General features: G+C 41.7%; 3 protein-coding genes and 1 long non-coding RNA gene across 6 annotated transcripts in view; 1 reads left to right on the top strand and 3 right to left on the bottom strand.

Moving 5' to 3' along the window:
- Positions 1 to 2,240: 2,240 nt before the first annotated feature.
- Positions 2,241 to 6,928, bottom strand: LOC109520858 (ras-related and estrogen-regulated growth inhibitor). Of its 2 annotated transcripts, none has more exons than XM_019878391.1 (8): positions 6,903 to 6,928; positions 6,758 to 6,826; positions 6,505 to 6,561; positions 6,346 to 6,419; positions 4,261 to 4,399; positions 3,812 to 3,905; positions 3,633 to 3,704; positions 2,241 to 2,466 (listed from the first exon to the last, which is right to left on the bottom strand). In XM_019878391.1, the coding sequence occupies exons 2-8, from the start codon at positions 6,801 to 6,803 to the stop codon at positions 2,358 to 2,360; spliced, it is 591 nt and encodes a 196-aa protein (XP_019733950.1). In that variant the 5' UTR covers positions 6,804 to 6,826; positions 6,903 to 6,928; the 3' UTR covers positions 2,241 to 2,357. The 2 variants fall into 2 exon arrangements, with proteins under 2 accessions (XP_019733950.1, XP_019733949.1); XM_019878390.1 differs by lacking the exons at positions 6,346 to 6,419; positions 6,505 to 6,561; positions 6,758 to 6,826; positions 6,903 to 6,928 and adding exons at positions 4,827 to 4,900; positions 4,986 to 5,042; positions 5,239 to 5,307; positions 5,384 to 5,650.
- A 790-nt stretch (positions 6,929 to 7,718) lies between these two features.
- ndufs1 (NADH:ubiquinone oxidoreductase core subunit S1) lies at positions 7,719 to 18,384 on the bottom strand. Of its 2 annotated transcripts, none has more exons than XM_019878489.1 (19): positions 18,268 to 18,384; positions 17,444 to 17,520; positions 17,259 to 17,350; positions 16,217 to 16,324; positions 16,051 to 16,127; positions 15,879 to 15,960; positions 15,663 to 15,793; positions 13,377 to 13,562; positions 13,175 to 13,309; positions 12,967 to 13,081; positions 12,614 to 12,759; positions 12,401 to 12,529; positions 9,578 to 9,707; positions 9,332 to 9,492; positions 9,099 to 9,253; positions 8,846 to 9,021; positions 8,628 to 8,762; positions 8,106 to 8,178; positions 7,719 to 8,005 (listed from the first exon to the last, which is right to left on the bottom strand). In XM_019878489.1, exons 2-19 carry the CDS (start codon positions 17,514 to 17,516, stop codon positions 7,914 to 7,916), a joined length of 2,196 nt encoding a protein of 731 aa, XP_019734048.1. In that variant the 5' UTR covers positions 17,517 to 17,520; positions 18,268 to 18,384; the 3' UTR covers positions 7,719 to 7,913. The 2 variants fall into 2 exon arrangements, with proteins under 2 accessions (XP_019734048.1, XP_019734049.1); XM_019878490.1 differs by having other exon boundaries at positions 17,259 to 17,340; positions 17,446 to 17,520.
- On the bottom strand, positions 9,778 to 11,032 carry LOC109520907 (uncharacterized). The gene is made up of 2 exons (XR_002169260.1): positions 10,152 to 11,032; positions 9,778 to 10,057 (listed from the first exon to the last, which is right to left on the bottom strand). It is a non-coding gene; the product is annotated as an uncharacterized LOC109520907 (long non-coding RNA).
- Positions 18,385 to 18,602: 218 nt separating the features above from the next.
- Positions 18,603 to 19,678, top strand: part of unc50 (unc-50 homolog (C. elegans)) — a 6,396-nt gene continuing 5,320 nt past the window's right edge. The window contains exon 1 of the mRNA XM_019878491.1: positions 18,603 to 18,843. The gene's annotated coding sequence lies outside the window, so the exon portion shown is untranslated. The remainder of the gene's footprint in view (positions 18,844 to 19,678) is intronic.

Raw genomic sequence — 19,678 nt, 5'->3', positions numbered from 1 at the left:
TGACGCGCATTGCATGCTAGAGAAGGTTCGCTTTTGAGACGGGTGTTTAAGATGTCTCTTTTCATCATTTAAAGAGACATTTTGTGTATCTTTGCCCACATACGTTGGGCATATCGTGAGCGTGCCTTTAGAAATGAATGACAAACAACGGGTTGGGTGTCTTTTCCGCGTTCTTGCCGGCGTTTGGCTGTCCCCGCAGAACAATCCCAGGGGCTGGCTACTTACTTCTACAAGCAAAACCAAAGTCTACCGTGTGGGTAAAAAAAAGTTGGTGCCCTTAGCTTAAATCAGTCCTTCTCAAATAGTGGGGCACGGGGGGGCGATGCCAGGGCCGTGTGACTCTGGGGAACGTGCGTTTTTTCTTTTTCCAAGGAAAATAGAATAAAGTGTAATTGCACATCCACTACAACAGTTGGCTGTAGCGCCCTCATTGTCAGAGAGCTCGATGGTGTAGTTTTGTTTTGTTTTTTTGCACCGAGCAGACGATATGAAATGCAGTAAAAAAAAAAGCCTAAGGAGACAATTATTTTTTTAGACAGGGATGAAAAGAAAGGCGGCGAGAGACGAAGATAATGAGACAAAAGAAAGTGACCCGAAAGCTAAGTCAAGGAAATACTGTATGACGAAGCGAATAAAGCGCTTGGCTTCACCGCCGACTACAGTGGAAGACAGACGAGTAAAGACCGGTGTGTTGGCTATGTCGAAAAATACTGGCTCCGGACAGCACAAAGCCAAATAAATTAAGGCACCACTTAAAAGACATGACACCTCAATCACGCTGATCAACCGCTTGAAAAGTTGTGCACTGCAAAAGGTGCTCATCGTAGCCATCAATCCTGACTTCCTCATTTTGATGTAAAAAAAAAAATACATCAGCACAAATGTTTTTTTGTTTTGTTTTGTAGACTAATGTGTTTTATATATTGTAACTGAAAATAATTGGAGAAGCACTGGCTCAAAGCAACTAACCGTTCACTGTGAGTAGTGCCCCGCATTTTTTCACAGTGCTGCTCATATGAAGCAAACACTGTTTTTTACTACTGTAATCCCTGCTTCAATAAATCTCTGCAACTTTTATTACTCGCGACAGAGGCCCCACGGGCTAAATTACTCATAAATCAGCTCACACAGACATTCAAGCACACTTGTCAATTCGTTGACAGAGGTGTTTTAAGAGACGAGTTACAGTGGTTCTGTGACCACGCTCCCGACACAAATCATAATTTCCCATTGATGAATTTCTTAATCCATTCACGCTCACAAAAAAAAAAAAAAAATAGATGTAATGTGTATTTTAATGAGGAAAAATAGCACGCCATAATATTGTAATTCATAACACACAGTAGTGACATATTTAAATGGAATTAAAAAGAAACCGTTTTTTGTCACACTGCATCAATTAAATGCTACTTACTACTCCTGGAGGGCCCACCTTAGTCACCTGTGGGAAATAGAAGAGTCTACTGTTCATTGAGGAGATGCTATGTATCCCTCTTGAATGAAGGGGCAGCCCTTGCCAATCATACTGCAGTGTGGCATGTCTTGCATAGAACGTCATTCATAGAAACATCTTTTGATGATTCTATTTTTGTTTAGATTAGGTTTTATTTAATGTTTAACTTCTCATTGTTTTTTTTTGTTTGTTTGTTTGTTTCTGTTGCGGTCATGCTTTGTTTATCATGGTGGTGCATTTTGTTGTTCCTTTGAGTTTTGGTCTTTTCAGGATTTAGTTGTGCTTTTGATTTAGTTTTTCCACCATGTGTCACTATATGTTGTTGCTGAAACATTTGTCTTCAAAAATAAAATAAATAAATAGTCAGCCGAACAGCGCCTGATATCTGGAGAAAGTTGAAAGTCAGGTCACCTCTATTTCAAAGCACCACTGCACTGTGGTTGTGTGACAAAACCATCGCCCGCTCACCCAGTCATTCAGTATGGGCTGGTTGTCGGACGCTACTGCAGCTAACACTGTTATCCATCTCTAATCAATGCGTTGCAGATTTGCTTACCTATTGGCTTTGACATGACAATGAGTCTTTCGCTATGGAACATTAGCCAGCCTATCTGCTGAGTCATTGGCTGATATAGTCTGTATTGTTAATTTGCCACACAGTTTTGTAAAGGTGGGGCAAAAGTGCAGCGCAGCCCGCGGACACACTTTTTCAGAAATAGGCAGATAACAAAATATAGATATGGTTGTTTAATTTCACACTTGATGGGTGGGCACAAACCCAACTCCACTGATTACAATGCAAATTTCCCATAATATGCTTGTCACACCCTTGAAGAAGAAACCAAATCTGCAGTTCACGTGTAGATTTAATATAGAGCCAAAGAGTGCAATGAGTGTGTTAAGGTCACCACTGCACGGTTTTTGATCGGGTCAGTTTCCTGGTCAGAGCGTGGCGCACAGTCAACATGTAGGAACGGCGGTCAGGCAGAAGCCGCTGCTGATCCAGGACTCGCCTGTCACACATGGGTGGCAAAACAGGCCCAGCGTGAGTACTGGGACGGAAAATTAGTTGAGAATCAGGCGTGGCTCTTGTTTTGTGGTCCAACAGAATGATTTTAAAACACAAACTCATGAAAATGGCCAAGACAAAAATCATGGTCACGGCTCTTTTCAGAATCACCATATGATTTTTTTTTTGTTTACTGTTCAGCGTATTTTTTGGGACTTTATCCTTGTGGAGGACAAGCAGCTGAAACCATGCATCCTGACACTGGGCCGCACTGTTTTTCTCCAGAATAACTTTTAACGATTTCATATTTCAAGATAAAGATTGTCATAAGATTGTGTAAGAACAAAACATTGGTCAATTATCAAGTGTCCGGATCCAAATCCTATTGAACATCTGTGGAAGGTGCTGAAACATGTGAGACAGCAGGAGGGCTGTGCGAAAATACTTATGAGTTGCAGAAATATTAAGCGAATTGTGCCACAAATGTTTTGAGGCCATCTTAAAATAATTCTGTTGGACCACAAAAATGAAGCAATGGATGATTTTCTTTGGTTAATTTTCAGTCCTACTATATATATATATATTTTTTTTATTGCTCCATTATGGGTTCCAGGTTTGCAGTCCCGCTATTTCACAGATTTTTGATGACCACTACTACAAGAGTGGCACACTTAGGGTGAGACCAGTGTAAATTTGATAGAACAAAACAGGAAATACTGGATTTCAGCACAGCCAAACTTTTGTTGAACATTATTGAACAAATACTGTATTCCTGCTATCGGTTCATTTTATTGATACAACTCTGTTCATGTTTATTGACGTCGCCTATATCGTGAGCTAAGTGAAGTTAGGTACTTTGGATAAAATAGGATTCACTTACGGTACTCTAAATAGGTACACTGTTACACTCACTGTACAATAGTTTTGTGTTATTCATTGCTCTTTCACTCACTAAATATATTATACTTGTTCAAATGTGTTTGTATGATTTGAAAACTGTATTCAAAGACCAGATTGGTCTGGAACATAACCGCCACAATGGCCCGGGGATTACTGCACTATAATCTGCTTCAACTTTCTTTCTTTAATGGAAGGGAAGCAAGCATTTTGTTGACATCGCTCAGTGTTTGATTGACAAGTGTATGTTGTTAATACGTGACTGAAACCAACCTGATGAGCTGAAAAACTGCGGCTTCCACAGCTAAAACAGCATCAGCCACTGACAGCTCCCTGAAACCACACCTTCAGACGTGCGCAGAGGCGCACGCACATCACTTGGCTCATTATTCTTGCCCTACCTGATCCAAGTTCATGCACTGTATGTGCATCTACTGGACATGCATACAAACCTTAAATCAAGGGCCAGCCTCTGTCCTTCCTCTGTTGTCACCTCCCTGCCAATTTCCAAGTCTGCTTTATTGGCTACCAGCACCGCTGGGACAGCTGAGTCACATATGCAGAGTTACTTCCTGGATGGAGACTTATAAATCTTTGTTCGAGAATTTTATGAATAGTGTCATACGTGGCCGAGTAAACACTTCTATCTCCACAACATGGTGAGTATCTGGTGTGAGCAAGTGTGTGCGTGTGTGTCAAGGTGACAATAGGCAGGCTTCATCCAGAGGTTACACAGAGAGCCAAGATACACACTGTCCCTGCGCAGATCACGAAGGGCTGGTTCGAGTGTTTTGCTGGGTTAGTCAGTAGTCTTGATGTATTACCATTACTAGTGAGGCAACCACGTTGCTGTCAAATACGTGTGAGGTCTCTCGTCGGCGTGAGTCAACTCCTTTCTTACCCAGACTCTCTTTGGTTTGGTCAATGAGTCTTTTGAGCCGCGAGACCTCCAGAAAACTTTGGCGGTGAGTGATGGAATAGAGCAACAGGAAGCCATCCGCCCACCGGATGGATGCCTCCAGAGAAGGCGCGCAGCTCCCCTGTCGCACACAACGCCAGCAGAACACTTGAAAGCTCTTGACACCAATGATTTTCCTTTCAGAATCAATATTTTCTATTGCATATTATAACTATAAGATATTTCTGCAAATGTGGGACATTCACGTGCACACACGCACACACACACACGCACGCACGCACGCACGCACACAAAAGAGTTACTTTTCTTTAAATGTGCAACGCTTCTAAAATACTAAACACCAATGAAAGTCGAGCAAAACAAACATTTTTGATAAAATCACAAATTCACATGAATTTGACAACCACCGAGGCTTCTCATCAACAACATTTTGAAACTTATTCTTGTGTGGACTGAAAATGGAATAATAAAAAGCATACTTAAAGCACAAGTTGTGAAGGTTTTACAACGGATTTCGGGGCAATATGATAATAACACCACAAATGTACCTCAGAAGCTGTATCCAAGATTTCAAGATCAACAGCTTCCTGGTCGACCAGCCGGCAACATCTATAGGTCACCTCTGCGGTGGAAGACATGAAGACAGTAAGAAGATTTTTTTTTTCCCCCCCTTTTCTTTTTTAACACATTAACTTGCAACGTCTTACCCTTCTTGTGGTCATATTCACCAATGAACCGCTTGGTTATGAAGCGGACGCACAAGGCTGTTGAAATAAAATAGGCAGAGCACACTTAAGAGTGTACAGAAATCACATAACCAGCTTCAAAGCTCTTTCTTAGCTGGCTTGACTGTTGGCTGTGGTGAGCAAATATTCATTCCGATCTTATTTTCCCCACCGTGTAATAGTTTGATGAAAGACAGGGCAACAGATTGAATTTATTTTTACACGAGCAGTCTACCTGTCTTTCCTGTGTTCGGAGTTCCCAAGATGAGGAGCTTAACCATTTCATAACACCGGGAGACTGTCCCTATTTAAATACCGGAGAAAATCATAAACACAAGTGCAGATAAAGGACGGCAGAAGCAAATTGACTTCACACTGACCTTGAGAACTGGCTAGGAGGACAACAAAAGATCCTTTCCTCTTCCTCTGCTGTTGCTTGCTCAAAGGAGACTGATTCCCAGGGACACGAGCCAGCTGGCCTGAGGACAGGCGCACAAAAAAGCGGCTCCCAATCTAGCCGCAGACACTCACATAAACCTTTCACTGGGCCTTAAACACAAACTATCATTTACACACGACTGCACATTTCACATTCAACCACTTAATTCTATGTCATTTGCATCCATCCATTTTTGAATCTGCTTACCCTCACGAGGGTTGGGGGCGTGCTGGAGCCTATCGCAGCCGTCTTCGGGCAGTAGGCGGAGTACAGCCTCAACCGGTTGCCAGCCAATCGCAGGGCACACAATAACCATACGCGCTCATAATCACACCGACGGACAATTTAGTGTTTTCCATGAGCCGGCCATGCATGTTTGCGGAATGCGGGAGGAAACCGGAGTACCCGGAGAAAACCCACACAGGCAAGGGGAGATTATGCAAACTCCATACAGGAAGGCTGGAGCCGGTATTGAACCGTGCACCTCTGCACTGTCAGGCAGACGTGCTAACCAGTTGTGTTATTTGAGTTTGTAAATAATTTTCACATTTATATGCAGAAGAAAATATTTGAAGTTTAAGTTGACTTATTTTGGAATAATTCTTTCCTGTCTGTTTTGACTGTGAGGCGGACGTGTTAATCAGTCGACCACCGTGCCGCCACTCTATGTCATATCATTGTGTATTTTTTTAATTAAAAATGTGAGGGAAAAATCTGTTAATTGAATAGATTTCAATTAAATAAACCACCCATTAAAAACAGTCTGGATAATATTTTATTCATTTTTGAAACTTATTCTTGTGTGGACTGAAAATGGAATAATAAAAAGCATACTTAAAGCACAAGTTGTGAAGGTTTTACAACGGATTTCGGGGCAATATGATAATAACACCACAAATGTACCTCAGAAGCTGTATCCAAGATTTCAAGATCAACAGCTTCCTGGTCGACCAGCCGGCAACATCTATAGGTCACCTCTGCGGTGGAAGACATGAAGACAGTAAGAAGATTTTTTTTTTCCCCCCCTTTTCTTTTTTAACACATTAACTTGCAACGTCTTACCCTTCTTGTGGTCATATTCACCAATGAACCGCTTGGTTATGAAGCGGACGCACAAGGCTGTTGAAATAAAATAGGCAGAGCACACTTAAGAGTGTACAGAAATCACATAACCAGCTTCAAAGCTCTTTCTTAGCTGGCTTGACTGTTGGCTGTGGTGAGCAAATATTCATTCCGATCTTATTTTCCCCACCGTGTAATAGTTTGATGAAAGACAGGGCAACAGATTGAATTTATTTTTACACGAGCAGTCTACCTGTCTTTCCTGTGTTCGGAGTTCCCAAGATGAGGAGCTTAACCATTTCATAACACCGGGAGACTGTCCCTATTTAAATACCGGAGAAAATCATAAACACAAGTGCAGATAAAGGACGGCAGAAGCAAATTGACTTCACACTGACCTTGAGAACTGGCTAGGAGGACAACAAAAGATACTTTCCTCTTCCTCTGCTGTTGCTTGCTCAAAGGAGACTGATTCCCAGGGACACGAGCCAGCTGGCCTGAGGACAGGCGCACAAAAAAGCGGCTCCCAATCTAGCCGCAGACACTCACATAAACCTTTCACTGGGCCTTAAACACAAACTATCATTTACACACGACTGCACATTTCACATTCAACCACTTAATTCTATGTCATTTGCATCCATCCATTTTTGAATCTGCTTACCCTCACGAGGGTTGGGGGCGTGCTGGAGCCTATCGCAGCCGTCTTCGGGCAGTAGGCGGAGTACAGCCTCAACCGGTTGCCAGCCAATCGCAGGGCACACAATAACCATACGCGCTCATAATCACACCGACGGACAATTTAGTGTTTTCCATGAGCCGGCCATGCATGTTTGCGGAATGCGGGAGGAAACCGGAGTACCCGGAGAAAACCCACACAGGCAAGGGGAGATTATGCAAACTCCATACAGGAAGGCTGGAGCCGGTATTGAACCGTGCACCTCTGCACTGTCAGGCAGACGTGCTAACCAGTTGTGTTATTTGAGTTTGTAAATAATTTTCACATTTATATGCAGAAGAAAATATTTGAAGTTTAAGTTGACTTATTTTGGAATAATTCTTTCCTGTCTGTTTTGACTGTGAGGCGGACGTGTTAATCAGTCGACCACCGTGCCGCCACTCTATGTCATATCATTGTGTATTTTTTTAATTAAAAATGTGAGGGAAAAATCTGTTAATTGAATAGATTTCAATTAAATAAACCACCCATTAAAAACAGTCTGGATAATATTTTATTCATTTTGTACATTTTTCAAAGCCCCATCCCAACAAAGCTTGCTCTCAGGAGTGAAAACAATCAAGGTAGCTACAACGACAAGGACATATTTAAATTAAATGCTGCAATACTGTGTTTACAGAAGTGTGGATTGTTTTAATAGACTGAAGAGTGTAGGGACACGTGTTGGTGTTTAACAAATGGAGGGCTCATCGACAGAGGCGGCGCCTTCTGTGCTGGCTTTCACACACTTGGCCATTGTTTGTGAGGCTCTGCTGATGGAGTCTGAACAAGAAGGGGAGCAGAAGAAAAAAAAAAAAAAAAAGAATTGACTTAGACAGATGGACTCGACTTTGGCCTTTCCACCTGTGAGTATTGCTCATACCTGTCATGTAGAAGTCCTTTATTGAAAGCTGAGGTGGTATCAGAGGAGCTGCGATTAGGTCCTGCTTCACTCCCTGATGGAGAAAGAAATGAAAGAGTCAAAATGTATGTGTGTACTTTTTGGAACTCCAACATGACTAAATGTCCTTAATAAATTACAAAATAGTTCATAGAGCTTTGCATTTATTTGGGGTTGTTTGTCCATCAGTGTGTTACGATCTGGTTAAGAGAGAATGGGGAGCAGAGAGGAGGTGCCAGTATGATAGTGAGAGTCATACAGTTCCAATGGTGTGACACTAACTCATATGGTCCAAAGAAAAATGTCCGGATTACCAAAACAGACGGAATAAAATGTAACGGTTGCCAGATCATGCATCACTCCTCTCCAATTTTTGTATCCTAAGTTGTGCAAACCCGCTGTATCCAAATATTTCACGGCATATTAACTCATGAGAAAAGAGCTCAGAAAAACAAAGCTCGCGGAGGCGTAAGACAGGATCAAATGCAATAAAAGTGGGCATACCTTCGCAAGTTCGTTTGCTTGCTTGAAATAGTTTGCCTCTTCCACGTCATCATACCGCACCAAGTTTGGAGACACCTCAGCAAGTCTGGATCGGACCTCGTCCAGGGAGTCGTAGGGCAGCGTCACACCTGCCAGCTGCAGGCACACAAGTGCGTCTCTGAGTGGCTGTCAATGTTTGTTTGAATTCCATATGGCATATGGCGCAACGTCATGCTCACCTCCGCTACAGCTCTGATGATCTTCCAGTCTTCTCGGGCCATTCCCGGCGGCGTCACAGCTACCCGTGTGTGTTGGCTCCTCCCCTCCGTGTTGACATAGGTGGCATTTTTCTCGGTGTATGCAGCACCGGGGAGCACTATATCCGCCATTGTTGCGCCAACATCACCATGATGACCTGCAGGATTTCAAAAGGGACTCAAGTATACTCTGGCATTACTTACTGATGTGTTTGTATGGTGGGCGTGCATTTACCTTGGTAAATGATGAGGCTGCCTTTTGGAAGGTCAGCTCGGGTAACACACTCGCCATCAGCACCCAGCAAGAACAAGACTTTGGGTGGGTTTGCCCTAATGGAATCCACACCCGCCTTGTAGCCCAGGTCCAGAGCCGCGACTTGACTGGCCACTCTGCTCAAGCCCAAAGAAGCTCAAATTTGGCATCCAATTCAGTTTTTGCCATAGCTGTGCATCATCAGCCTCTCATACCTGTGCAGGACATTGAGAACTTTCCACCCTTCCTCCACTCCGCTGCTGGTTCTGGCATTGTGAGCAATGGTGGACACTGAGCTCAAAATGGCAGCACCGTCTTCTCTTTGAAGAGCGCTACTGCCCACCACGACGACCGGGCGCTTTGCAGCTGCGAGGACCTGCGGATGGAAGAAGTAGCCAGTCAGGAATGCATACGGATTGGGGACATTTGCAACCCCAAAGTCAAGTGAGTGTAACGGTTACCTGGCAGAATGGATGCGTTCCATTGGCCAGTTCTGTCAGCACAGATGTCTCCTCTCCAAGATGGTCATAGGTGTAGCTCAGGTCAGTATTGTGACCAACCAGGGCAACGCGCAGCTCATTATGAAGCCAGCTGGATCAGATAGAGACAATAAGGCATGGCTGAGACATTTGAACTGTTTCTTTTTTTTTCTTTTTTTTAAATCAGGGCTAACAGTGAATCTCCTGTTTGTGTTCTTTTCATCTTGAAAGAAAAGCTACAGTAAAAGTAAGCCAACACTACTTTCCAACAAGCTGCATAGCATAATGTTTTGTTTTTTTTTTTTGTTTTTTTTTTACATTGAAATCAGCATATTTTAGAGGGGATTGGCAACCCAGTGTTGACCTATTCGACCCGGAAAAAGTGAAGGATATTGGGCTTTCGGGTGAAATTTTGGGATATTCCGAAATTCAACATAAGCTTACAGGGGAAGGTAATTTGAACTTCGTTGTTTTCTGCCAAGGAGCTGAATGGTAACATTCACGTATATTTGATTCATGAATCAATCAATTCTTATCATGCTATACACATTTTGACCTGAGACCCAAATGTCGAACAGATGATCAACAGTCCCTCGCCATTGCGAGGATAAAAACAAGAGATTCAGGGTTCCACATTAACGGTGGCCTGATGGTCCCTGGTCAGTGCACAACTGTGTTGGGCCATTACCCACCTTCAAATGCTGGCTCGACAGAGCCAGTTCAAATTGCAAGTCACAGCTGTCAAAAATGGCCCCAAAGTACATTTTTCTGCTTTCAACCGAAAGTCTGATCACCGAAAAAACTGGGCAGAAACAGGATGTTGTGATGACGGAAGAAAAAAAATGTGACCGGCATGCGCTTGACGGGACAACGTGAATTGAGGTTAGCCTCTGGCGCCTGCTTCGGACAATTTGATCATAGTTAGATGTAAGACATTCATCCCAGCAGTAGTGGGACCACAGAAGAGAACAACAAGGGCAGTGCAAAGTAACATTTTGCCGCCAGATCATGGCATCCAATAACACACAGACAATAACTATGTGTTAAAGAGAACTTTTTTTCATCATCAAAGTTTTAGGAAAGCGCGCACAAACACGAAGACACTTTATGGCACTGTACCATTATGTCGTAACACTGGTTTGAAGATGACACCTGACCAGGCTCGATGTGTAGCTAATGGTGAGTGATATTTTTCATTTATTGTTTCTGTCTATGCTCGTCCTTCAAAATACGTCAAAACATGGAAACGGTCAGTGGCAACCACCGGCTTCATAATAGGTATTTGATTTTAGTCAGTGTACTGTATTAAAATTATTTATTGGTAGGGCTGTCACAATTATTTTTTCCAGATATTATTTACCCAGAAAGTTTCACAATAAATGATCATTTCTTTATTGTTGTTTTTTTTTAATTTCACTCATATAATGATGATGTTCCAGAAAAGTGCATGCAATTACGTTTTATTTCTCAACTATATGGAACATTTGCATTGAAATGAATACAAATAAAATATTTGCGGGATTTTAACAGCAATGACATTCAAAACTATTAAAACAACACATACAATAAACAAAGTGGCTGAGTAAAATGGTCTGTCTTTTATTTCCTTCCTTACTAAATAATTTATCTGAATTCTCCTATTTTTAAAATTCTGTCAGGAACAATAGAGCAGGACTGCATGCTGGAGTGTTTTATGTATGCATTTTTAACATTAATGCTTCAAAGAATAAATCACCCCCTAGAATTATTTACTTTGCAGTGATCATTCAACAGTACACACTACACACATACATGTTTTAGTGTGAAGGGTCATTTTCAAGTACCAACATAATAAATAAATAAAATAAAATATCACTCATCATAGCTACACTTCAACAAGCTGCGACAATATTCCAACAGGTATGATGAATGTGATAACAAAACGATACAGTGCACTGCCATAGCGTTTGCTATTCACCCATCTATCCATTTTCGGAACCACATTTTTTTTTTAACCAGGATCGCAAGCAGGCAATAAAGTTGTTGTGAGTTGTAATCTGCACATTGGACATGATAATCTGACGATGAAACTTCACTTTGTGCCACGGTTAGCCTCACGTGTAGTTGCACGAAAGCGTGGGGAATCTGAGCGTGTGGCTAGGTTTCTGTGACCAATAAAACGTAACAGACCCGAACTTCACCTCTGGTGAAGTCGGTCTCCACTCGAAAAAATGAGGTCAAGCCAGCCGCCCCTAATTTATTTCATATTAGGAATTACAGAAATAAATTGCCGACGAGCAGCAAAAGACACCTTCAAAATAAAAGAATCCCACTAGGCCTACATCAGGCATGACCAAACTTTTTTGTTGGCAAATAATTTTTTAAGATTACATAAATAGACATTCATATATATACAACAAATATATATATATACACACACACACACACACACACACACACACACACATCTAAAACAAGATATAAAAACCAACAACACCCACTGTCAATTTTGCCACTCAGCTTCTTATACGAGCGTAACAGTACGACGTACAAAAAGTACTGAAAAAGGTAACAACTGCACATGGCCATTCAAAAGTTTAAAGAAGGTCAAATAAAGGTCACCTCTCTAGATTACAGTGCATTTGAGGTTCCCCCTGATTTATGGGGAGTAGCACTTTCAGCTGGTTAAATAAAATGAAATTTATAATACCAATGCTCAATTTACTAATCTTCAAAAATATAGAATTCTATATAATTAAACTACACAGGTTGAACTCAAAAGGTTTCTTTTGAAGCGAAACGTACATGCAGGTAATCTGGTTTTACCTCTTGCGGATTCTGGCATTAAACAACGGGGCTTCAAAACGTGGATTAGTCCCAACCAGCAGAAGCAGGTCACAGTCCTCAATGCCGGCGATGCGGGAGTTCAACAGGTAGTTGGACCGCAAATCAGTGCTGAAAAGGCAGGGGGAACAAAGGGAAATAGATGGAGACACATGGGAGCTCCGTGCATTTTTTTTGTTTCAATTGTGTACATACCCAGCTCCAGCCATAGGGAAGACCTCCTCAGTGCAGAGGCTTTCTGAGTTCAACCTGTTGAGGAGATCTTTAAGGGAGATGAGAGCTTCAGCATCTGCCATGCCTCCGGCGATGGCTGCCACTTCGCTGCCCTGTACACTTTGCAGCTGAACACACAGGGTGGATCTCATGTCTGTTAATTGCAACTTTCCAAGCTCCTCTGCGCTTTAACCGCAAGCGAAAAGTTGTTCTCAAGGCATAATACTGAAAAGCATCGATGAACAAGATGGTTGTAAATGAATTATGCCAGTCATGAAGTGTGACGGAATCAACGTGTGATGGACTAAGCATGCTAAGAAAGCAAAAACACTTACCGCTCCAGCAACGCGAATCAGCGCATCCTCCCAGCTGGCTGGAGTCAGTTGACCCAACTCATCCTTGACCAGTGGCTGAGTCAACCGCTGCCTCTTCAGACCATCATAGGCAAACCTAAAACAACACATCATGAGCTCTTTTGTTCTCTTTTTGGGGAACTAGGTGTGCGGTGAGCCGACGTGAATCCTGATCCAGCAGCCATTTTACCTGGTCTTGTCAGAGATCCATTCTTCATTAATGTCTTCATGCAGCCTGGGCAGCACCCTCATCACCTCCCCTCCTCTCGTGCTCACGACAATGTTACTGCCCACGGCATCCAACACGTCAATCGACTCAGTTTTCCTGCAATGTCGTCAACAAAACATATGATCGCCTGCTTTTGTGTCGGTTCAGCTGTAATTGGACCTACCTCGTCTCCCATGGCCGTGCGGTGAAGGCGTACGGCTTGGAGGTGAGAGCGCCGACAGGACAAATATCAATAACGTTTCCCGACAGTTCTGACATGAACATCTTCTCCACATAAGTCCCGATTTCCAAGTTGTTCCCTCTTCCTGTAGTTCCCAAGTCTTCAACTCCAGCAATTTCGCTGGCAAAACTGCAAGAAATCAATATTGAATGAATACATTTGTTTTTACGGTTGATATATCTCATCCCCAGGGTTCTAAATTAACTTTTTTGATCACCAGGCAATCTATTTACTTATGTTTTGATTTATCGTTGTTGATTTTATCTACCTCCCTCACACTACAGTCAAACCTCGTTTCAACATACCTCGAGGGACATAACAGATCTGGACAACGGTAGTTCGCCTTAACCATTTCCAATATAAACAGCCACCAACTACAATGTATAATACAATATGAACATTTATAGATGTAAAAACATGAACATGTAATACAGTATTAAAATGTCAATTACAAATACGTGGATAAAGTTTAAAGAAAAAACGATTTTATGAGACATAAAACGAACAACTGTAGCGTTCCTATTTCATCTATGAAAACATTCAGTCAGCAAATGAAAATTGCCTTCTCCAGTTCAGGATGTGCCGCACCCTGAAGCCGTTTACGATCATCTTTCAATCTGTTGCCCTCAAACTCTGCCATGATTCTGTTGCCATTACAGATGATCGTCGAAATCATCGACTTTGCTAATCCGTAGTCTTGGCTAATCTTTGTCTGGGAAACTCCCTTTCAAAAGCGAGAGACAATTTCAGCCTTCACAGACAGCAAGATTTGCTTCCATTACCGGACTTGTTTTCAGACCACGTGCGCCGTGCCTCCGGAAGTACAACGGTGTACGAGTTGATCAGTAGCGTTGCTGGGCAATGGAGGTGAATCCCACGCTGTACATTTTGTTCATAAGCAAAGTCGCGGCGGCAGTTAGCTTCGCGCGGTTCGTTGTCACGAAGGCTTTTTCACAATTTTGTGGGAAAAAGTTGACGTTATAAAGGTTTTTGTTGTAAGAAAAATAGACAAATGGAAAATGAATTACGTGAAATTGTGACTTTGAAACGTGAATGTTACAAGGGTGATAACGCTGTAAACAGAGTATGTTGAAAAGAGGTTCGACTGCACCTCTGGTAATTTTTTTGCACTGGTAGCAGTCTAGGCTGTAGCGTGCACCGGCATTGGTGCAGCAAGTGTTGGGAAAGCTCAGTTGACAAATTTGGAAATGAACGAGTTCGGTTCACAGTTCAGAATTCAACATTTTAAACTAAGTTCCAAAATTGTAATACTTCCAAGTTCGTTCTTTTGTTGGTGTGAGCCATTACCCTCAAAATACTAGAATTCCCCCAGTGTTGCCACCCATTCAGTCCATACTAGTTGACAACTTTCACCCTACAATCTCATGAGGGAAAACTAGTTGCTTGGTTGCTCTTTTTTTAAATGAGGAATATTTATTAAAATAATAGGACTGTAGTCTTTTATGTGCATGCAAAAATACAATCTACGTTTGGAACTAGGCTGAGGTAAGAAAAGAGTTGTCACGCATCCTAACTTAACGCCCTCTTGTCTTCAAGCGACTGTAAACAATGCCCCACCTGCAACTTCCAGGTGCTTGATGTTAGAAAACTATGACCAATCGCCACCAAAACTCATGTGCATGTCTCTATCTATTTGCACATCAATCTCTGAAAATATGAAAACAACCGCCCCAATATTTACATTAAGCATGCCAATGCATGAGCCGCGGTGGCTTGGGTTGCCATATAAGGTTCAATCTTATCCCTCTCCATATGAAGGGTCATTTACCATGCGTTTAACTGGGTTTTCTCCCGGATCTCTAACCTGGCACCCATGAACAAAAATGAACTGTGGTTCAAAAACCATTCACCGACGCCAGAATGAGAGCATTCACAAAAACTTTCATCTGGCACAAATACACATTCCCTGGACAGTTGCCCAAAATATCAGGTACAACGCTGTGCAGCCAAGAGCGGTGTGAAACTTCATTCTGGCACAGTATTTATTGAAAATATAGGAAGTCACTTTTAGAGGTAGAAATGACCAAGAATAAAACATAGCGTACTGTAGAGTATAACTAGAGACACGATTGCCTTGTGCATCACTGGCCAAACTGGCTAGTCAGTTTTTGTAAACAACCGCTAAAATGCCTTTTAACACACAATTGGCAGAATGGCAAGTGTTAATTTAGAACCCTGATCATCACAAAAATTCAAATGTCTTTTTACCGGACACAGCGTGTACACTGGATGCAGCGAGTCATGATTGTTTTGATAAGCGGTCCAATGTTCTTGTCTTCCACTGCTCGCTTCTTTTCTGTGAAACGACTGCGGTCGGAACCAAACTGCATGGACTGATCCTGCAAGCACCGCAACCAATAATGCTGAGTAGTAAAAAAAAAAAAAAATCATTCATTCTCTTTTTGCTTCCAATACAATAGTTACCTGCAAGTCGCATTCTCCTCCCTGATCACAAATTGGGCAGTCCAATGGGTGGTTGGCCAACAGGAATTCCATCACTCCCTCTCTGGTAACACAAAAGATCGTTAGATCTGTTTAAATTGTTGCCTACACTGTGAAGACTGTTCAGCAGCTATAGTTGGACTGATTTTTGCACCTGGCTTTTCGAGTCTTCTCTGAGTTCGTGAGGATATTCCAGCCCTTCATGACGGGCATGGCACAGGCTGCCACCGGCTAGAGGCAGAAGCAAAGTTGCAACAGCCATTCTGTTGTCAGGAGTCTGATATGTGTAGATTTCTGACAAATCAAGTTGACTATCTTACCTTTGGAGCTTTCTCAATCTCTACGAGACACATGCGACAATTTCCAGCCACCGAGAGGCGCTCGTGGTAGCAGAACCTTGGAATCTGGACTCCTACCTTTTCACATGCCTGATGGGGAACACAAGACTCATCTCAACTCAACTGTATTTATAGAGCACTTTCAAACAGCCATCGCTGCATACAAAGTGCTGTACATGGAGCAATTCAACATATACAACAAACAGTAAAGCAAATCGGTAATAAAGACGGTAGAAAGCACTGAACAGCAAAACCAAGAACAAATCTAAGTCATGCTGAGTCAAATGCCAAATAATACAAGTGAGTTTTGAGGCGGGTTTTTAAGATGGGCAGGGAGGAGGCTTGCCGAATGTTCAGTGGGAGGTCATTCCAGAGAGAGGGACCAGCAAAAGAAAAGGCTCGATCCCCTCTGAGCCTCAGTTTAGTTCTTGGTACTTCTAATAATGTCTGGTCCGCAGACATTATTAGACATTGATAACACCAGTGTTAGAGATTTGAAAACAAATAAGAGGTTCTTGAAAATAACTCTAAAATGTATGGGGAGCCAGTGAAGGGATGCCAGAATAGGAGTTATGTGCTCCCTCTTACGAGTACCAGTCAAGAGGCGAGCAGCGGCATTCTGGACCAGCTGGAGACACTTAATGGAGGACTGGCTGACTCCAAAGAAAAGGGCATTGCAGTAATCCAGCCGGGATGTGACAAAGGCATGAATTACTGTCTCAAAGTGTTCATGAGAGAGGAGAGGTTTTACTTTGGCCAGCTGTCTAAGGTGAAAGAAGCTGGATTTAACAACGGCACCAATTTGCCGGTCAAGTTTGAAATCACTGTCCAGTTTAAGGCCCAAGTTTGAGACTGTTGACTTAAGACGTTAAGAATCTGAAAACACATACTGTACTTGCCCAAACCTACTAAGTTAGACTCTGTCCTCTTAGAGTGCATTAGATTAAATAAAATATTCATAATACTGATGCATTACCACATTGTTAATCCTGTGAATAAGCAATTAAATTAATGAATTATTTACCTGTAGAACAGTAGTACCAGGTTCCACCTCCACTGGTTTCCCATCAACAAAGACCTCCACCATGTTGCTGGCAGCACGCACATTAGTCCGCACTAAAGCAAATGCACATAGTTTAATCAATATAATTTACATTAAAATGTTAATACACAAACCTACATGCACATAAACAACCGAAGATAACTTACCGGTGTAGGATGGAGCCATGCTGCCCTTGGTGGCTCCAGCCAGAGCTCGCCCAACATTTGGCAGACGCAACATGATTCTTCATGAAATAGGGAACAGCGTAAATATATTGGGGGGAAATTATGTTTGTTAAACATTAAAAACAATCTCACAGCGCATTACAAAAAAATATTCAATTTTTACTCTCAAATGTACATGTTCAGTAAGAAATCTTGACCTGTTTCACTCAATACAACGCTGATAAACTAGCAGGAAGTTGTTACTTTTTCTTTTGTACGCATGACAACAGATGGTTACACGTTTGGCATACATTATCGTCTGCCAACAAGTGCGTTTAATCGTTCTTATCATTCGATGTCGCTGGCATGAACCGATGAACATGGATAAATCTCTGGTTAATAACTAATAATTTTAGGTCATACTACGTGACATTGGCATCTGATGATGACCTCTGATGATCTCACCAAAAACTAGGATGTTGACTCGTTCAGTACATCTCCCACAGTCAACAACAACAAAAATAGCGTTTTTGACGAGACGTACAACAATCTTTCAGAAATACATCTAAGGTAATAACATCTGTGTTTTTGGTACATTATAGCATTCAAAGAAAAAAAAACTCACCACTTTTTAAGATAGAGAAAGCTAGTAAGTGGCAACCAAATGACACCTTGCTGGAAGGAGAAGCATTAGCTAAACGCACTATTCAAGGACGTAGTGTTATAACTGATTTTCTGGGGACTGTGCTAGATAACACGTCATTTTTACCCGTTTTAAAACCAGGACCATAATATTTACAAATTTATCGGATTTGTCCAAATCTTACCTGTCGCTATTTGGCCTTCTGGACCAGAACAGCGGTGAAGATATTATATCCACAAACAACGACGTAGTTAGCGGAAGTGGCTAAGTCCTTGGACTTCCGTTCCAGATCGGAGTTCGAATCTCACATCAAAAGTCATTTTGCCATCTAGCGGACGAACCGGGAAAAACCTAGAGACCATTTCCCCTCCTGGCGCCAAGGTTTTCGCGATAAAATATTACGTTTTTATATTGCTATTTCAAAATGTTCAGGCTTGAAAATGGTTAGGGGAAAAAGTCATACTCTAAGCGGTGCCTGGTGCAATTTTTGTGTGTAAAAGGTTCATATGTTACAAATTGATCTAATATTATAGGGACAGATCATTTCAATATTTAAAGTTAACTTGTGAATATCTATCCGTAAATTTGTCGTTCTTGATTTCGTATGCACAGGCTAGTGGCTACCAACTACATTACCCACGGTGCGTTTCGTTATTACCGGAAGTTTCTACGTGTTCGGTTTCGCTTGAAGCATCTTAAACAGCTACATGAAGAGGCAAGAAAAAGTTGCCGTCCTTTAAGAAAGGTCACAAACAAAAAGGTAAATCCATGCAGATGAAAGTGAATATCATTGTAACCGCGTTCAAACCGCCTCTGTCGGCATCACTGGAACCTTTTTTTATAGTTGTTATTGTTAGCAGAAAGCTAAACGCGTCTGTTAGCAACAACATATTAGCATGATTTTAAAATCTGGAAACTCGTATATGGCGAAGTCGATATTGCACATCATTATTCATTCGTAACTCCTTTTTTTCGTTAGTATTTATTGAACACGTTTGTTGTTATTATGAGACGCCCTGTTGTGCGAGATTTATGTTTAGATGCTACAGTAAATGTACAGTAAAGTGTAAACGGACTGGTTTTATGTTTTTTGTTTGTTTTTGATGTTATGTGTACATGTTGAAAAGAAGAACGTTATAACTATTTAATCCCGATGAATGTGTTATGTACGATCTTTATGTGCAGCACTGTTTTAGTCAAGTGCTCTATAACTAAAGTTTAATTAAATGTCTGATTAGCTTAAGTACGTCTGATTAGCTTTAAGTATTATCATACAATACAATACATCCTGATTTATATGGCGCTTCCATAACAGCTGCAGCTGTAACAAAGCGCTTAACAAAACAGTTAACAAAGTAAAATAATAAACACAACACATAACATAAAAACACGGACAGTCGTGCAATCTAAACCACTTTTCCCTCATACGGTTTATTTGTTATTAGCTTAGATGCATCCTTATGCATTCACATACAGTATAAGAATAGTAATATACAAGCACAATCTACCTGCATTTTGTTTCTCGATGAGTTGCCGTTTGGCACGACTGTGCATTAAAACACACACACACACACACACACACACACACACACACA

This window comes from Hippocampus comes, unplaced genomic scaffold (assembly GCF_001891065.2).
Source record: "Hippocampus comes isolate QL1 unplaced genomic scaffold, H_comes_QL1_v1.1 scaffold345, whole genome shotgun sequence".
NCBI lineage: Eukaryota > Metazoa > Chordata > Actinopteri > Syngnathiformes > Syngnathidae > Hippocampus > Hippocampus comes.
This window is presented reverse-complemented; position numbering and strand designations above follow the sequence as displayed.

Coding starts and splice junctions, on each gene's coding strand:
- LOC109520858 (XM_019878391.1), bottom strand. CDS start 6,803: ATGGTTAAGCTCCTCATCTTGGGAACTCCGAACACAGGAAAGACAG. Junction 6,562..6,757: donor TCCGAACACAGGAAAGACAG/GTAGACTGCTCG, acceptor TTATTTCAACAG/CCTTGTGCGTCCGCTTCATA. Junction 6,420..6,504: donor TGAATATGACCACAAGAAGG/GTAAGACGTTGC, acceptor CTTCCACCGCAG/AGGTGACCTATAGATGTTGC.
- ndufs1 (XM_019878489.1), bottom strand. CDS start 17,516: ATGTTGCGTCTGCCAAATGTTGGGCGAGCTCTGGCTGGAGCCACCAAG. Junction 9,493..9,577: donor GAACGCATCCATTCTGCCAG/GTAACCGTTACA, acceptor TTCCATCCGCAG/GTCCTCGCAGCTGCAAAGCG. Junction 8,763..8,845: donor TCATCAGAGCTGTAGCGGAG/GTGAGCATGACG, acceptor GTGTGCCTGCAG/CTGGCAGGTGTGACGCTGCC.